At 38.9% G+C, this 17,654-nt stretch overlaps 1 protein-coding gene across 1 annotated transcript in view; it reads right to left on the bottom strand.

Annotated features, from left to right (window-relative positions):
- The window catches only part of DNTT (DNA nucleotidylexotransferase), a 227,853-nt gene that overhangs the window by 190,017 nt on the left and 20,182 nt on the right, over nt 1–17,654 (bottom strand). The window contains exon 3 of the mRNA XM_026670718.2: nt 10,378–10,478. Within this exon, the coding sequence (XP_026526503.2) occupies nt 10,378–10,478 (101 nt within the window). The remainder of the gene's footprint in view (nt 1–10,377; nt 10,479–17,654) is intronic.

Here is a 17,654-nt window from a genome sequence, read left to right as displayed (position 1 = left end):
TGATTCAAGCTCTTTGTGTGTGTATACTTTGTACAAATAAAGAGCTCTTAGATCATAGCATGCTGCCAAAATTCAGTATTATGGAGAATCCAATACAATGGTTTACTCTCTGTGTGTTTGCTTGGAAGTAAAGTCCCCTTGACTATACAGATTGTCCACAATTTACAACCAGTATCTTCTCAATTGTACAAGTTCTGACATATCCCACCCACCCCCTTCCAAAAAAGCTATTCACAACCCAGATTTGAAAATCTGATGTCCAGAGTCTCTTTAGGGTCACATGTTGAGACTCTAGAAAAAGTTCAGAGAAGAGCAACCAGGTTGACTAGGGGACTGGAGGCTAAACCATATATGATGAACGGTTGCAGGAACTGGGCATGGCTAGTCTCGTGAAGAGAAGGACCAGGGGAGACATGATAGCAATATTCCAATATTTGAGGGGCTACCACAGAGAGGAGGGGGGCAAGCTATTTTCCAAGGCACCTGAAGGCCAGACAAGGAATAATGGATGGAAGCTGATCTAAGAGAGATTCAATCTGGAAATAAGGAGGAATTTTCTGACAGTGAGAACAATCAACCAATGGAACAGAAGTTGCCTTCAGAAGTTGTGGGAGCTTCATCACTGGAGGCTTTCAAGAAGAGATTGGATAGCCATTTGTCAGAAATGGTGTAGGGTCTCCTGCTTGGGTGGTGTATTGGACTACATGACCTAAAAGGTCCCTTCCAACTCTGTTAATCTCTCTGACTGCATTTTGGGCATTTGGTAACCAGCCCAAACATCTACTTTTAGTTTTCGACAAAAAAAAAACACCTCATAGCAAACAATGGGTTTACCTAACAACTCGTGGTGGTTGCTTTATGACCCTCCACATTCACTTAATTACTGCTGCATATAAAGTCACAAAATGGAGGCCTGGTCATGTGGAGATCCACTTTATGAAACTCACCACTTACAACTGAAATTGCAGGCTCAATTACGGTCGTTGAGGACTACCTGTATCCCTAGGTAAGCAGGTGGCAGAACTTTCCAGAACATAAAGAATAATTGTCCTAATTAACATCCTGTTATTAATGGCAGATCTTGACAGACAAATCCTGTTGTCTTGAATCCATCAAGTGGGCTTAAGGGAAAGAAAGAGAAAATTGGCTCCTCTGAGCCTTTCCTAAAAGCAGTGAAGAGCATCCGCAGAGCCAGTGAAGGCTATCATCTGCAAATGCCAGGGTTCACAGCTGCTGATCACTACCTACAGTAAGCACAACTCAGCTGTACATTCACATTTTTCCTCTTGCCACTCAGCATTGAGAGGATAAGTGAAAACTGCAGAGAGGTCCATAAATGTCTGAAAAATACAGGAAAAACTAATGAGCTCAGTCAGAATAAGTGTCACCTGATTGTTCTATTGTCTATCCCAAGGGTTTTTCCCCCTTTGCTAAACCAGGCATGGGTGTAGCCAGCATGTGACACATCCAGCCCACAGGGTGCAAGTTTGACAGCCCTGGTCTATCCTGTATGCTTCGCTGATTGGTTGTTTTGCCAGTTTCAGGTGTGGCTCGGTATAAATAAAGAGTCCAGATATTTGCCTCAATAAGCTTTATGTGTTTATTTAGGTGAATAAAGATTTCTCCCTCAAAGCAAGAAGGAACCCTGAACTCACCTTGACACTCATATTTATATGTTTTCAACATTGTCCACTTCTTCACCCAGAAGGACTGGCACACCCCACCCAGACAAGCTGGCACACTCTAGAAGTACATAAATAGTCATCCTTCTCCCTTGGAGGACTTCCAAGGACATTGGGTGTTTCCTGAGGAACTTTTCATGACCTTGAAGGCCTGCAGAGGCAATGGTGCCTTAGGCACATATGCTCCCTCAAGACTGTCAAAAGAAATATTAGATTCCTGGTGAACAGGTCAATGACCATAAGAAAGAATATTTATCAATCTGAACTCACATTTGGTTAGTTCAACCCATCCTGAAGAACATCCCTTCCTTCCATTTCAGGTGTCAAAACAACTAATGACGGTATTTGTGTCAGCGTTAGCAGTGGCATAGCATTCTGAAATGTATCTGGAGACAGATGTTCAGTTTAAGGATGCAGAATTTAATAGAACTGCTAAGGAAATCAGGAAATTTCTCTTAGCTCATTTATCCATTAGCAATTTACAATAATTCAGGCTTTAGCGCAAGATTCCTTTGAGACTGAAGTGGTTTATAAGTCTCGTTTATTTATTTTATTTTATTTATCAAATTTAAAGACCACACATCTCACTCTGAGTGACTAATACATGAATAATCACCATTGTCCCAACATAAAAAGAGCCGTGATGGAGCAATGGTTAAAATGCAGTATTGCAGGCTACTTCTGCTGACTGCCAACTGCCAGCAATTCGGCAGTTCGATTCTCACCAGGCTCAAGGTTGACTCAGCCTTCCATCCTTCCAAGGTCAATAAAATGATGACCCAGATTGTTGGAAGCAATGTGCTGACTCTAAACTGCTAAGAGGGGGCTGTAGAGCATTGTAAAGCGGTATATAAATCTAAATGTTATTGCTATTACTATAACAGTAATAAGGACAGTTCTACAACGCTTCAATACAAGTGAAGCCCCTTCAGTAGTGGAAAAATGGCCTTAAGCTGATAAAGTTTCATTTTACTTCATTAAGATTTCCCAGTTTAATATAGTCATATAATTACATTTCTATAATAAAAACACCTCAATTTTAGGTAAGTTTAAGGAAATACAGGTAGTCCTTGACTTATGATCACAATTGAGCCCACCACTTATGTTGCTAAGTGAGACAGGTTAACTGAGTTTTGCCCCGTTTTATAAACTTTCTTGCCACAGTTGTTAAGTGAATCACTGCAGTTGTCAAATTAATAACACAGTTGTTAAGTGAATCTTGCTTGCCCATTGATTTTGCTTGTCAGAGAGTCGCAAAAGGTGATCAAAAGACCCTGGGACACTGCAACTGTCATAAATATGAGTCAAGCGTCTGAATTTTGCCAAGCGTCTGAATTTTGATCAAATGACCATAGAGAATACTCTCACGGTCATAAGTGTGAAAACGGTCATAAGTCACATTTTTCAGCGCCGTTGTAACTCTGAACAGTCATGAAATGAATTGTTGTAAACCAAGGCCTACTGTATATCCAATTTCCACACGTCAGTCAAAAACATAGGAAATTGCAATATAAAAACACCATCTTATATCCACAGCACATAAACTGGGAAGACTTGAAAGTTGTTATGACTTTAAAAGTCAGAATCCATGTAACCAATTCACTTTGATTTTTTCAGGTTAACAGTACATTATGCCAGCATCTATCCTGACAAAATTCCAACAGACTAAGCCTGTCCAGTCATTGAACTTGAGTAAAAAATTACGTTTTTGAACTTATACGATCTATAGTGCTACCTCCATATTTCATTTGCTATAAGAACTGTGCAAGTTGAAAGTCAATAATAATGACACCACATATTTAGTGACACATAAAACCTTGAATTACGCCTGTCTTCGGTCTGACTTAAGCATGGTATATAAAATCATACATTGCAATGTCCTACCTGTCAATGAATACTTCAGCTTCAACCATAACAACACAAGAGCACACAATAGATACAAACTCAAAGTAAACCGCACCAAACTTGATTGCAGGAAATACGACTTCAGCAATAGAGTGGTCAATGTCTGGAATACTTACCCGACTCTGTAGTTTCTTCCCCAAACCCCAAAAACTTTAACCTTAGACTGTCTACTATTGACCTCACCCCTTTCCTAAGAGGCCTGTAGGGGGCGTGCATAAGCGCACCAACGTGCCTACCGTCTCCTGTCCTATTGTTTCTCTTATTCTTCTTTTATCTTTCTTATATGTACCCATTTCATGTATTCACAACTATGTATACATTTATACTTATTATCTTGTAAACAATTGGCAAATCAAATAAATAAATAAATAAATAAAATAAATATTTACCAGTCCTAGGATTCACACAAATCTATGTTACTATCACTGGTGTGATTCAACTAGTGTAACAACTGGTTCGGTAAGTGCGCACACATGTGCACAACATTTAGAAAAGACAATTTTTAGCTATAATACTTACCTTCTACTACATCCCCAGTGAGTAAAACAGCTGATGTGTGGCAAACCCCTCTGCTGTGTGAATCAGCTGTGCTCAAAAACAAGGAAATAAAGCACAGGAAAAGGGCTGGGGCAGGTAGGCAGGGCAAAATGATCACCAGAACTACCAGTTCACCCAAACCAATCCAAACCGGTACAATCCCACCCCTGGTAACTATTCTAACTAACATATCTTACACACAACACTAGTCACTGTCTTATTTCAAAACAAAACAAAAAGTTCCTTCCTCAATTAAATGGTATAACGAGAGCATGGATCATTTTCATCCATGTTTAATATCACTACTGTTCATAAATCCAGTTGCAGATATTTTAAGTTCTTAATTCTTTTTTCTAGAATTCAAGTTTTCCCTTCCCTATTCCAAAAGGACAATGGTGTGCTGTTTTTGTAGTCTTGCCATCTCTCTTATTTTCATTATCTTCTTAACTAATTATTGAACAAAGCAGAGTCTGAAACAGATTGAGGGTGTCTACAGTTATTTACCTTCAAACAGTAGTAAATCTTGCAACTTCTAGGCTATAAATTTTAATTGAAAAATGAAGAGAAAGTCATAGCTGCTAACAGTATTGATGCAAATGAGAGAGAACAATATATTCTGGAACAGACTTCAGATGTGTGGTGTAGCAGGCACACAAAAACTTTATAATAATGTTTCTGTTTTGGGATGTCAATTCAACTAGAGGATGCAAAGTAAAAGAGACATTTCAAACAAACCAAACATATCTTAATGTTAAAATATATGTGAAATAATTAGGGGGGGAGAGTCAGACAATGAGTGTGTTGTACAGTAAATTTCATAAGTGAAGAAAACAACCTAGTAGCGTGAACAATTTCTGAATTATTAGTGATTGCGTGGATCAAAATTTAGTATCTAGCAGAACCTGGTTGCTAGCTGAGATTCAGCTCAGCCAATCTGTTCCTCATTTCAGTGAAATGTTTAGCATTCTTTGCATCCTGAAAATATACATATATTCATATTTAACACAGAGAGAGAGCAACAGTGATGACTCTTTGAAAGCCCATCTCCCACTCATGAAACTGATTTCTCAGTTGCTCCAAGAGGTCTCAGTAACCTTTGCAACAATTCTAAATTGGTAGGTGAACCATCCCCCAAAATTAGATCAAAGAGATGGTCAACACTTCACAGCCTTGACTTACAGCAGTGATAGGCAAGATCCATCTTCACCCAACATCTCTAAAATGTTCCAATGAAGTTCTAATATCCCTATGGAAGTTTAATGCAACAGGCTAGAGCAGCCTTTGTAAGCCGAAAAACGGGCCTGTTTCATCACTTCCGGTATTTCCGGAAATACCAGAAGTGATGAAACAGGCCTGTTTTTCAGCCTACAAAGGCTGCAGAGGCTTCCCTCCAGCCTCTAGGAGGCTGAAAAAGGCACGAAAATCAGCATGCGCAGTGAGGTAAGTTTGTCTGGGGCTCGTATGCCCGCACAAATGGTTCTGCGTGCCACCTGTGGCATGCGTGCCATAGGTTCACTATCACAGGACTAGGAGATTGTGAGTTCCATTCCTGCCTTAGTCATGAAACCACCTTTGGGCCAGTCATTTTCTCTCAGCCCTAAGAAGAAGGCAATGGCAAACCATTTCTGAAATGTTGCCAAGAAAACTGGACTAGTCCAACAGTGATCAATGATCCATACCAATGTCATCAGACAGTTATATGACCTTTTTTTGTCTCAGGGCTTAATAGACACTTGAGAACGGAAACACAAAATGAGGGAGTGGGGGGAAAATTATGGGAGATGCAGCTACATTGAACTTTATCATTCAGATGCAACTTGGGGGAAAGATTTAGGAGTTATTCTAAAAGATCTCAGGGATGTATACATGTTGTAATGTTTTACATTAAATTTCTTATGGTTTTCCTTAAAGATATGTAGAAATTGTTCATTATCTACAAAAGCTCTCTAGAGCAGGGGTCTCCAACCTTGGCAACTTTAAGAGCTTTGCTGGCTGAGGAATTCTGGGAGTTGAAGTCCACAGGTCTTAAAGTTGCCAAGGTTGGAGACCCCTGCTCTAGAGGTACATAATTCCTGGAGAGTGAAAATGAGGTTATACCTCAGAACATCCTCCTCCAAACTCCTATGGTACAGATGTGTGGGATTTCAACTCCCAAAATACACAGCATATAATATTTGAGTATTTCAGGAACTGTAGTGCTAATATCTGGACAACATCTAATTAAGGAAGGTTTAATTTATCAGTGGCCTTGATTTGTAATGATAGAATCCATTCTGTCACATTTTCCCAAACCTTTTTTTCTTGGATCTTAAATAAGAGGTAAGGATTTGTCTATGGGAAATCTTAATTGTGAAATTGCTTGATGGCGTTATTATTATTTTTGTATGACTGAACCCAGCATCTCCAAAATGCTAAAAAAATGTGGGTGTGAACATTATGGTCCCACTCACTTGAAAGTCATCACACTGCTAGCAGCCTTGTGGTCCCTGAGTAGAGCATGGAGTGAAGGTGTTCCCCACTTCAGTGTTTCTTTTCATTCCAATACAGACAAGAATTTCATGCTAATTTTGCACTGGAAAAAATGCTTCTAAAATAATGTAGTTGAGCAAACACCTGCCAGGAATTCTTTCTGCATATTACAGCATATTTGAACTGGGCTATACATAAGGTGAGAGCCAATTTGATGTAGTGGTTAAAGCATCAACTAGAATTTGGGAATCCATAAGTTCTAATTCCACCTTAGGCACAAAGTCAGCAGGATAACTTTGGGCGAGTCAGCCCTAGAAAGCCCTAGAAAGCAGGTTATGACAACATACTTCTGAAATCTTGCTAAGAAAACTACAGATACTGTCCAGGCAATTACCAGAAGTTAATCCTGACTTAAAGACAACAAAAAACAAAAATAACAATGGGATAAGTATGGGTGGACCAGAATGTGTAAAATAATTGCACTGACTTTTGTTAGATATACAACTTTGGAAGGAGGAAGGAAGGGGGGAAGTAGATGGATCGGTCAAAACAAAAAGTTTCCTTGTGGAAACCAAGGTCATCCCAACAGGTGGCAAGTGAAGGAAGAGAGGAGTGACCAAGCAGTCTCCCAGCTACTTTCATTGGACAATGTGACTGATGACATCTGGGGAGGGAAATATTTGCTCTTTTAATTAGGGGGAAACTGCGGGAACTTTTAGAGTTGCTTTTCACTAGCTGTATTGAAATGATGTATCCAATAAACATGTTCTTTGAGGAATCTACCTGCCTCAGAGTTCTGCTCCTGGTGGATGCGTTACTCGGAATGCTGGTACTGAGACTTTTAGAGCAGCAGCAGCATTCTGGGTTCTGTGATCAGAAGAGAAGAGAAAGGGGCTTAAGAATGGCACAATTGATAGCATTCCAAAGCAATGCCCTCGGCCTCTCTGATAGGGATGCATTGGGATATTTCTAGTGGATTTTTTTTGGGGGGTTGTCTGCATAGCCTCCTGCCACACCTAATTCATTTTCAGATCTGGTCTTCCTTTCGCTGGCTTCTTTTCATATACCATTCCATTCTTGGACATTTATCCTGCTGATGTAAATCCTGGTTACATAATTCCTTTCCAACATTCCATTGGATTAGAAAGAATTACTCCCCCCCGAAAATTATAGGCCTGAATCTAAATAAGAATAATAGAACAACTGAGTTGGAAGGGACTCTGGGGGTCTTCTAATAGTCCAACCACCTGCTCAAGCTGGTGACCCTATACCAGTGGTGGTTAACCTTTTGGGGCTCCTGTGCCAAAAATTGCATGCACACCAGAGCTCACGCACACGCGTGCCAGCACCCAGAATGCAATACGCCCCCTCTTCCCATGCCCCCAGCGCATGCACATGCAATCCCCCCCTTATCTGCACTGCGCCTCATAGCTGATGTTTTGGCTCGTTTGAGGCCTTTTTCGGCCTCCCCGAGGCTTGGAAAAAGCCTCTGCTTTTCAGGCCTAATTATAGGCCCATTTTGTCATGTCCGGTATTACAGGAAGTGACAAAATGGGCCCATAATTCATCCTGAAAAGCTTTGAGAGGCCAAAAAAAGGCCTCAAACCAACCCCAAAACTCAGCTGTGAGGTAAGTTTTCCTGTGGCTCGCTTGCCAGCACAAATGGCTCTGCATGCCACTTGTGGCATGCATGCCATAGGTTTACCATCATGGCCCTATACCATTTCAGACAAGTGGCTGTCTAATCTCTTCCTAAAAGAAAACTTCCAAAAAGTTTTCTTTCAATGGGCATGAGACGCTTCTCACCAGGACATCTTCTGGATGCTTTGCTCTCAGTGATACTATTTAGATCATCCCCCCCAAAAAATACTTCTTTCACCGACTAACTTAATAACTTTTCTTAAAAACTTTAATTACATTATTAATTTTCTCCCCCCCACAAATATGTAGTTGAAATAACAGCACTTTACTTCCAGTTTCAGTGGATTCAGAGTTCCAAGTCAGAATGAATCCTGCAGGGTGAAGAGGTCTAATTGATTACAGCAGATTTTGTTAATGATTGTGGTCTGAAACAAAGCATGTGATTGATTCAGTGTTTGTCAAGCTCAGAAGTCAATCACTCTTTAGTCTTCAAATCATTTGATTGTAAATGCCACTACCAATATTTTAAAAATGCAGCTTGAAGATCTCAGCTGGGCACACACTGAAACTATCAGAGACCACCATCATTCTTACTATTGGAGAAGAATTTTGACAGAAATGTTCATTTATCAAGTCTTTGGATGGGAAGTGGTCTGGCCTTTTCTAGGGTGCCTCCAAGCAGCAACCTGTGGAAATACCCTGATTATTAATTTCCTGCATGAAACAGAAATTGAAATAGATGTCTTACAAAACTCTCTCCAGCTTTATGATTGACCGTATGACCATCAGTTTGATTATTGATTACTTATTGCTGGGCTTATATGCTGTCCAACCAGTAGTAACTCTAAGCCAATGATGTACCCTAGAAATCATGTTAAACTTCCATTGCTCTTCAGATCTCAAAAGAGATAAATTTATCTCAGAGATTCCTGCAGTCAATTGCTATAAAGGTTTATTTGGGAAAGAAATGGAGCTGTTTGAGTTGGCTTTCTCATGCACACATATAAAGAGAGAGGAAAACACAGAGAAAAAGAAGAAAACAGGGTGTGATTCACACCCTCTGGTGTCAACTTATGATGCTGGGACTGTGTGTGTGAACTGAACTAAGTAACCATGTGGGAAAGGGCTAATGGCATGCATATTTCCTTCACACTTCCTCCTTGCAGGATGCTGATTAGCTCAGAATGGATCTGTCTCTGCATTTTCCTAACTCAGACACAATTCCCAGCCATTTAACAAGTAGCTCCAATAACTCTGGATGGATGAGATCAAAGGAAGTATCATTCATTCTCAACTATCTTTGGCCAATTGTTACCTGCCAATGTATTGAAACAATTATTCTGAGAAAATGTGTTCAAGGTAGTAGACTCCGGGTATTATTAAGCTGCAGCTCACATAGAAGTCTCTCCATCAGTGGTGGGCAGCTGCTGGTTTGGACTAGTTCTACTGAACCAGTATGAACGACGATCACTTAGCCCTGCCCTATCCTGCCTTACATTTCCCTTTTTTGCAGTTCAACTGATTCATGCAGCAAAGTGGATTACCGCGCCTCAGCTGTTCTACTTACCAGGGAAGGATAGAAGGAGAGCTGGAGAAATTCAAATTGGTGTTTATTGAAAGTTGCGTGCGCAAAGCGTGCACTCACAGAACCGGCTGTTTAACCGGTTGCAGCCCACCACTGCTCTCCATGCATATCAAAGGCCTCCAGTGCAGGAAAATTCCATTCTACCTAACAACGTGTAACAATGGGGAAGCTCCTTGTTGCTCAATGTTGAATTGTGCATGGGACTGTATCACCTATACAAAACTTTATGATCAAAGAGTTTGTAAAAGTGTCAGATTTAATTAAAAATGATCCAAACATTGTACTTATATTTGCTTAAAAATAAATCCAATTGTAATTTACAGGAATTCTTTCCAAATGAGAAAAAAAAAGAACTGGAACAGTTATTTCTGATGAGTATATGAACCACAGATTTATGACTCATGACTTGTGTATGAAAATATTAGCAAAATTCCTTTAACCTTGGCAATAAAACTATCTATCTATCTATCTATCTATCTATCTATCTATCTATCTATCCATACACATACACACACACACACACACACACACACACACACACACACACACACACATTACCGTAAACTTTTGGTTGTAATTCTTTAAAGTTGTCCTTCTCTGGCAGGCATACGGGGAAATGCAAGTTCTGTCAATATCTGGAGTAGCAGAATGATCTTCATCTACCTAAATAGATGGGGGAGGGAGATACCATTGGTCAATCCAACAAGTCAGAGAACAAAGGTTTCAAACCATTTCAAATGAGTATCCTAATCTGTTATAAGTATATTTTTTCCACCATCACCTCCAACCATATTCACATTAAAGTGGATACAGATAAAGCTCTTCCTTGTTGACATTTTTTAAAGATTCATGGGACAAGCCCAACATATATAGCCCAGGCTCCGTGCACATAATTATTAATTTGCTTTCAATGCAGGACCTACAAAATTATAGAAAATAGAAAGTTAGGTAGGACCTATTTATCCATTTGTTCATTCCTTTTGTTAATAAACAGAACATTTGGACACTCCAACAAATGTTTTTCACAAGAGAGTAAAAACTTATTATTTATTTATTTATTAGAATTTGTCAAACAAAAATGAGAACAAGAATAAAAGAATAAAAATACAATGACAGGGACGATAGGCACATTAGTGCACTTATGCATGCCCCCTCAACTACACTTGTGTGTATAATGGGTGGGTATGTGTAGGCCTATGCATCGACCCAACCAACTAACAATAAATATGTGACCTTAAGGAGAAGCACAAACATTTTAAACATACATATTCACATTTTTATTCAGAGTGACTTTTGCAAAGATAAATGTAATCAGAAAAATCATTGTTACTAAAGCTACTAAAAGGTGATCAGGTTCAAATAAACATGCCTCTCCTTTTCTATGAAGTTTTTTCCCCCCAAAGGCTAATGTTGTAAATATTTTCATTCCAGTGCAAATTACCAACATTTCATATTACTAGTCTAAACAAGTAGTCCAACAAATATTGCTGTTCATATGTGGGCTTTTGAGAGGCCCTGTAGAACTTGCACATTGAGCTAAACCGTTTTTTTTTTAATCTGATCTAGTAATTGTCATCTTGTTAAAGAATATCATCCTGCAAACATTAAGTGGACAAAAAGAAGAATTATACACAGTTTTTATTTTGAGTTAAGCAATCAGGACTATCCTCAATTTGCTTTTTATTATTCCCCTCTTTTCCTTTTCTTGTAATTTTTTTCAGTCTTGAATTCTCATCAAGTCTCTGCCTTGAAATACAATAATATTTCCTTGATTTAGACAGAATTATTTTGAGGAAAGTGGAAGAGTTAATATAGGGAAATCTGATGTAACAGAAACCTTGTACTTCTGCGTTAAAGTTACAAATATATTATCCTATACATTTGTACTTGTAGGAGCAACACCCAGCTGGTTCTACACAAGCAGAATGATTAACAGAAATCTCAAATGAACTTTGTATAACCAAAACCCAAAGCAGAATTCATATAAAAATTGTAATGAAATAAAAACAGGTAGAAGATACCCTGCTATGAATATGTTTAAAGCGGCTTGTGATGCTTTACTATCAGAATGAACTTAGTGTAGGCTATTTTGCCACCTCTAGAAATAAGGAAGAATTGAAGTAAAGGTTAATTGGTTTTTAAGGGTTTTCAAATTAATTCTGCTGTAATTTAATTGGAGCTATGTGAAATAGACATTGCTTATGTTATGAGCAGCTAATTTTACATGAGGGTCAGTGACAAATAATGGATACTGGTAGAGTGACGAGACTTGCCCACTGCAGGACACCCAAAAAGGTTACTCTTACCTAGGAGGTGAAAGAAAACTGCTATGATTTGATGCTACAAGTAGGCAGAAGAAAGCAAATTTAGGATATCAGCAGAGAAGAGCAAATTGTGTATTTAAAAAAGTATTTGTGCTCTCCACAATCAAGCTCCAATTATGTTCAGCTAGAAATGGTAATATAATTGATCTAAAACAAGGAAATGTTCAGGTAATCAAATAATTATAAAATTGGGGACATTCAAATGTCAGTTGAGGCAATAATGATTTCTTTAATTTATTCAACATACTTATCAGCTATCTTAGAGATTAAAAGAAAAGGGCTGTTGTGAGGATGTAGAATAATAAAACATATTGCCTACACAAAGTCAGTACCGATAATTTATAACAGCCTGAAAATAAATCAAATTAAAATGGCTCACCCCACCCGAAATTAAAACAAATTCCATTCAGCATCTCATGAGCATCCATAAAAGGAAGCAATAAAGGTGGGGGAATCATTTGAGCTCTTTTAAGAGACTATGAAGGTGAGATCTGATAGTCTCCTACATTTCCTACCATAGCAATCAAAATCTTTTTTAGAAAAGTAAGTAATAAATAAGTCACGGAGGCACACACACAGAGAGCATGAAGAAACAATCAAGAGCATTAAGCAATATGATAATATATACAGAAACAGGTTGTTTTAACTCACCTTTTGAACATGATCAATGAGGTGCTTAGCTGCACTCCATGGGACAATAAATTCTAGAACCTGGAACTTGCTAAGATGAACCGATTCTATATGCCAGGAGTTCCTAACCCCTGAGCCACAGCCCACTATTGGCCCATGACCCTTTCAGAACCGGGTCGCGGAATCGGGAGGCGAGTGCATGTGTAGCTCCACCTGTGCGAGCAGGTCCATTTGCTGCATTTGCTGTACATGTTCGCACATTGTTCTCATGGAACCATCCCCTCTCCCACTCGCCCCCGCCGCCAGTCTGCAAAGCCAGGAACATTGGGAACCGCTGCTATATAGATGTCCAGAACCAAAGAGATATGTAAAGTATAGCCATTTTTGAAGACCACAATGAGTATGGGCATTCAGGTGGGAAAAAGGAATCCACCAGATAACTGGTTCAAAATAGGAACCAGTTTTCCACCTTGTGGAAAACGCTGCCCACATCCCCCAAAGCAAAACCGCTGGCTATTTTGCTACGGTAGAAAGCTCTGAAGCCCCAGCACTAGCCCTTAGACTTATATACCTCTTCACAGTACTTTATAGCTCTCTCTAAGACTCAGCATATGGCCCCCAACAATCTGAGTCATCATTTTATTGACCTCGGAAGGATGGAAAGCTGAGTCAACCTTGAGCCGGTGAAGATCGAACTCCTGGCAGTGAGCAGAATACTGTAATACTGCATTCTAACTACTGCACCCCAGGGGTGGGCTTCAAAAATTTTAGCAAAGGATTCTCTGCCCGGTTGCTGGGTGGACGTGGCCATAGTGGGTGTGGCCATAGTGGGTGTGGCCTATTTTTGCCCTCTCCAGTCTCTGGAGGCTTTTCTCTAGCCTCCAGGAGGGCGAAAATGGCCTCCCTGGGCTCTGGAAGCAGGAAACAGGCCCATTTCTGGCCTTCCCAAACTTCTGAGAGGCCAATTTTCACTCTCCCTGAGCCTCCACGTGGGCCCTGCACTTACCTGCATCTTGCGTGGGAACTTCTGGGAGGGGTAGGGCAGGTGGGCAGGGCCAGCCAGGAGTGGGATTTGGGGGTTCTCCAAACTGCACAGAATCTTAGCTAGGGGCTCTCCCAAACCCCTGCAAACCCCCATGGCTCTAATAAAGTCTCTCTTTTTATGTGGTAACTTCATCTGAACTGATGATAATGGGCTAGTCATTTTTTTTAGTAAATTAACACTCTTTGTAAATTAAAAAATATATAAATAAATGTGATTAGTTTTGGGGTCAAGGAGAAAAAGAAATGAAGGCTGTGATGGATGAAAAAGGAATTCATATCATGTATATGGGTAGAACTGGGAATCTCCACAATTTTCATGGGGTGTTTTGGAATTGATTGGCTGGTTACTTTAATTGTGCAAGGCTACTTATACTTCAAAATGGCACTAGCACCACTAAAATTAATAATTTGTGGCAACTGTACCAAGTCAAATTCATCAATAACCTTCTGTATCTTAAATCCCAGCTGTCACACCATCAAAGAAACACCAAACCTCCCTTATTTATACGTTTGAGATGCATAAGATGCATAAGAAGCTTATTTATATGTTTACAGACATTATAACTTTTATGTTTACATTTGTGGTATGCTGGAATAAGAAACAAGGTTCCATCAAGCTGTATGTTTACGTACATGATGTTAATGTGTTTCACATAACATTGCTATGTGCTTTAAGTTTATAGATGTTTTCTGTGCCTCTCCAGTAACATCCTTAAGAATGGAATTTTTTATTATTGTGCCTATCTGTGCCAGTTAGTGGCTAATTAGAGTTCAGGCAGCACTCAAGAATATGTACTGCCATACAGCTTTATCTCTTCCTGCTATAAATGCAGAGTCAGCTGGTAAAAATAATAAGTACAATCTTGGCCCATTTTATATATCAAAGTGGTTGGGTTGTAGTTGTAGGAATGTAATGTTTTCACACTATGAATGATATATACCCTGTTTGTGTTTCTTCCATTTCCTTATCAGTTACAAAGCAAATCTTTATTTATTTGGAATCTTCTGCAGTCTGGGAAGATGCTCAAACCATCTTTGATTGATTATCTGTGTGAGATCTGTGTAACCATGGAGTTTTGCTCTTGACATTTCTAATTGTAAGAGACCAGGAAGTCACTTAGCCTGCTAGCTTTGGACCAAATAAAATGGTCATTTGGACCTTCTCAGTTTGCTTGTTTCTTGATAAGTGATTTTTTTTTTTTATACCAAGACACAATTTTAAGCACTTCAAATTTCAGAGGCTTCTTTTGTCTCCCACTTAGATTATTTTTTCAATCCTTTGGTGGTAAATGTATTATGGATTGAAAACCAAGGCACCAAATAGGTGTTTTCTTCAATCAGCTCTTCTGTAAAGAGGGGAAACAGAGTTTGTAGAAATCACCTATAAAGGTATGAAATTATTTGTTATAATTCTCATTTGGCCCTGCTGTTTTTGATAATTTTAGGAGACATAATTGCGGCATCCACTTTGCTATTTTATAAGGTCTGTACTTTAGAATTCACCATTAAAGTATAATTCACTGTTTAAAGTATGATCAAGACTGAAATAATTTTATTGCAGCTTATTGAATCCCATTTAGCTTTCTTGACAGGATAGATTCAAATGTACATGCAAAAATTACAAGAAAATCTAGCTTTTTTTAAGATAGATAGATGATAGATAGATAGATAGATAGATAGATAGATAGATAGATAGATAGAGATAGATAGATAGATAGATAGATAGATAGATAGATAGATAGATAGATAGATAGATGATAGAGATAGATAGATAGATGATAGAGATAGAGATAGAGATAGAGATGGAGTGGGATTCAAATTTTTAACAACTGGTTCTGTGGGCGTGGCTTAGGTGTTGGTCATGGCTTGGTGTTCATGTGACTGAGTGGACATGGCTTGGTGGTCATGTTATTAGCTGGGTATGGCCAACTCAATATCACTCACATTGAGGCACGCATCTCCTCGCCTGGCCTCTCATGACTGTGGGGATGCTGCAACAGTCGTAAGTGGGGAAAATGGTCATGTCACTTTTTTCAGTGCCATTTTAACTTTGAATGGTCACTCGACACAAGCAAAGTACCAACAAAGGAGGGGGGAAAACTCCAGAGAAGTTCCTGAGACAGGAAATCTAGTTCTGCCAAGAATGTAATAAGGGTTAACGGAGAGGCAGTTTCTGTAAGCAACACCAGAATGTTTCCTTCCTGCCTTCCTTACAGGATTAGGCCAGTAATTTCTTCTAACAACCAGTTCTCCGAACTGCTTAGAATGTTAACCACCGATTCTAGTGAATAGGTGCGAACTGGAAGAATCCCACATCTGGATAGAGATAGAGATAAATAGGTATAGATATCTGGGGGATGACAGTAAATAAGCTTCTCTGTGTTTCTATTCTTCCTTTTCTACTTAAATATGTCAGTAAAGAACTAATCTATCTGGAACTACTGTGTTTTTCAAACTGGACTGTTCTATATAATTTTGAGCTTGTGAAATACATTTTTTAAAGAAAGGAAACAGTATCCTTTCGCTAAACTCTATGTTTTTCCCACATGGATACCACTTATCCTCCACTCATTCTTTTCTTGGATTTCTAGAGCCCAGTTTAAATGTCCCCATGTTACTGTGTCCACTTAATATGTAGGCAGTCTTGTTGGTTGGGGGAGGGGTGGGGTGAATGCATTACCTTTTGGGGGTAGCTTATATGGCACAGAAATTGCTTAGCATCGGACAGAGACTGCATTGCCATTGGACTACAAAAGTGGTCATCTAGTTCTGAGGGAAGTCCCCAACTTTTCATGCAAAAACCCTTTGTTATTCTAAGATATCTCCAAGGGTCAAGATCTTGAAACATTAACACCAATCTATAGATAATCTTGAATTATACAGTTTGCCTTGGTATAACAGCTTCTTAAATACCTATGCTTATTCTATCAGGAATGTTGTTGTTTTTTCCCTTGAAAAGCCTAATGTTTGGGCACAAAGAGGATGAACATTTTTTATTTTAGTTTATTTTTGCTTGAAAGCATTGAAACAGAGATTGGGGAAAATCTCATTTCCAGAGGTGCTGCAATTATATCAGAGGGATGGGCTTTTTAAAAAGCAAGGATCCCCCTTGGTTTAAATAACTCATATTCAGCCATTCCTTTGTAAATCAATAGATCTCATCAGTTATAGCATGTCAATAGATCTCATCAGTTATAGCATGTCAATAGATCTCATCAGTTATAGCATGTCAATAATGCTGTACATCTATTTCGTTTAAAGACAATATTCAAATCTTAAGTTAACTACAATGAATTATTTGGAAAGTCTTTTAAAACTCTGGATGATTTCGATGTTGAAATTTATAAATCTCCTGGGAGCATTTGATAGCATTAAATTTCTTTTAAATCCATTTTAGCAAGTCAGTGAGAATTGACTGGAATGATAATCCATAAATGCTGTTATATATGACACAAGATCAATTGTAACTTTCATAGACTACGTTGGGGTAATTGAGCAAATTTGTACACATTACCATCTTTGCCACCATTGCTTTTTTGTGAAATGTTTTTTGAGAAATTGGAAAAACCTTGATAAATCATAAGAAATCAATTCAATTTTCCAATTGATGGTAAATTGAAATGCACATACATATTTCTTAAAAGAACTATACTGTAAAGGGAAAGGAGATGGGGGGGGAAAATCAAGCTGTTAGGTAACTTCACTCTTCAAAATCCATATTATAATGTCATCAGACAAGATATAACCTTTGTATGGCCATGGGCTCTACTTGACAGGAGAACTAGCTAGGGAAGAAAAAAGGTGGGGGCAGAGAAAGGAGGTGTGAGTTGCTTTCAC

This window comes from Notechis scutatus, chromosome 4 (genome assembly GCF_049901735.1).
Source record: "Notechis scutatus isolate UNSWTSFEM ecotype Mainland chromosome 4, rNotScu1.2, whole genome shotgun sequence".
NCBI classification, from domain to species: Eukaryota; Metazoa; Chordata; class Lepidosauria; order Squamata; family Elapidae; genus Notechis; species Notechis scutatus.
Note: the sequence above shows the minus strand (reverse complement) of the source record. Positions and strands in the feature narration are given on the sequence as shown.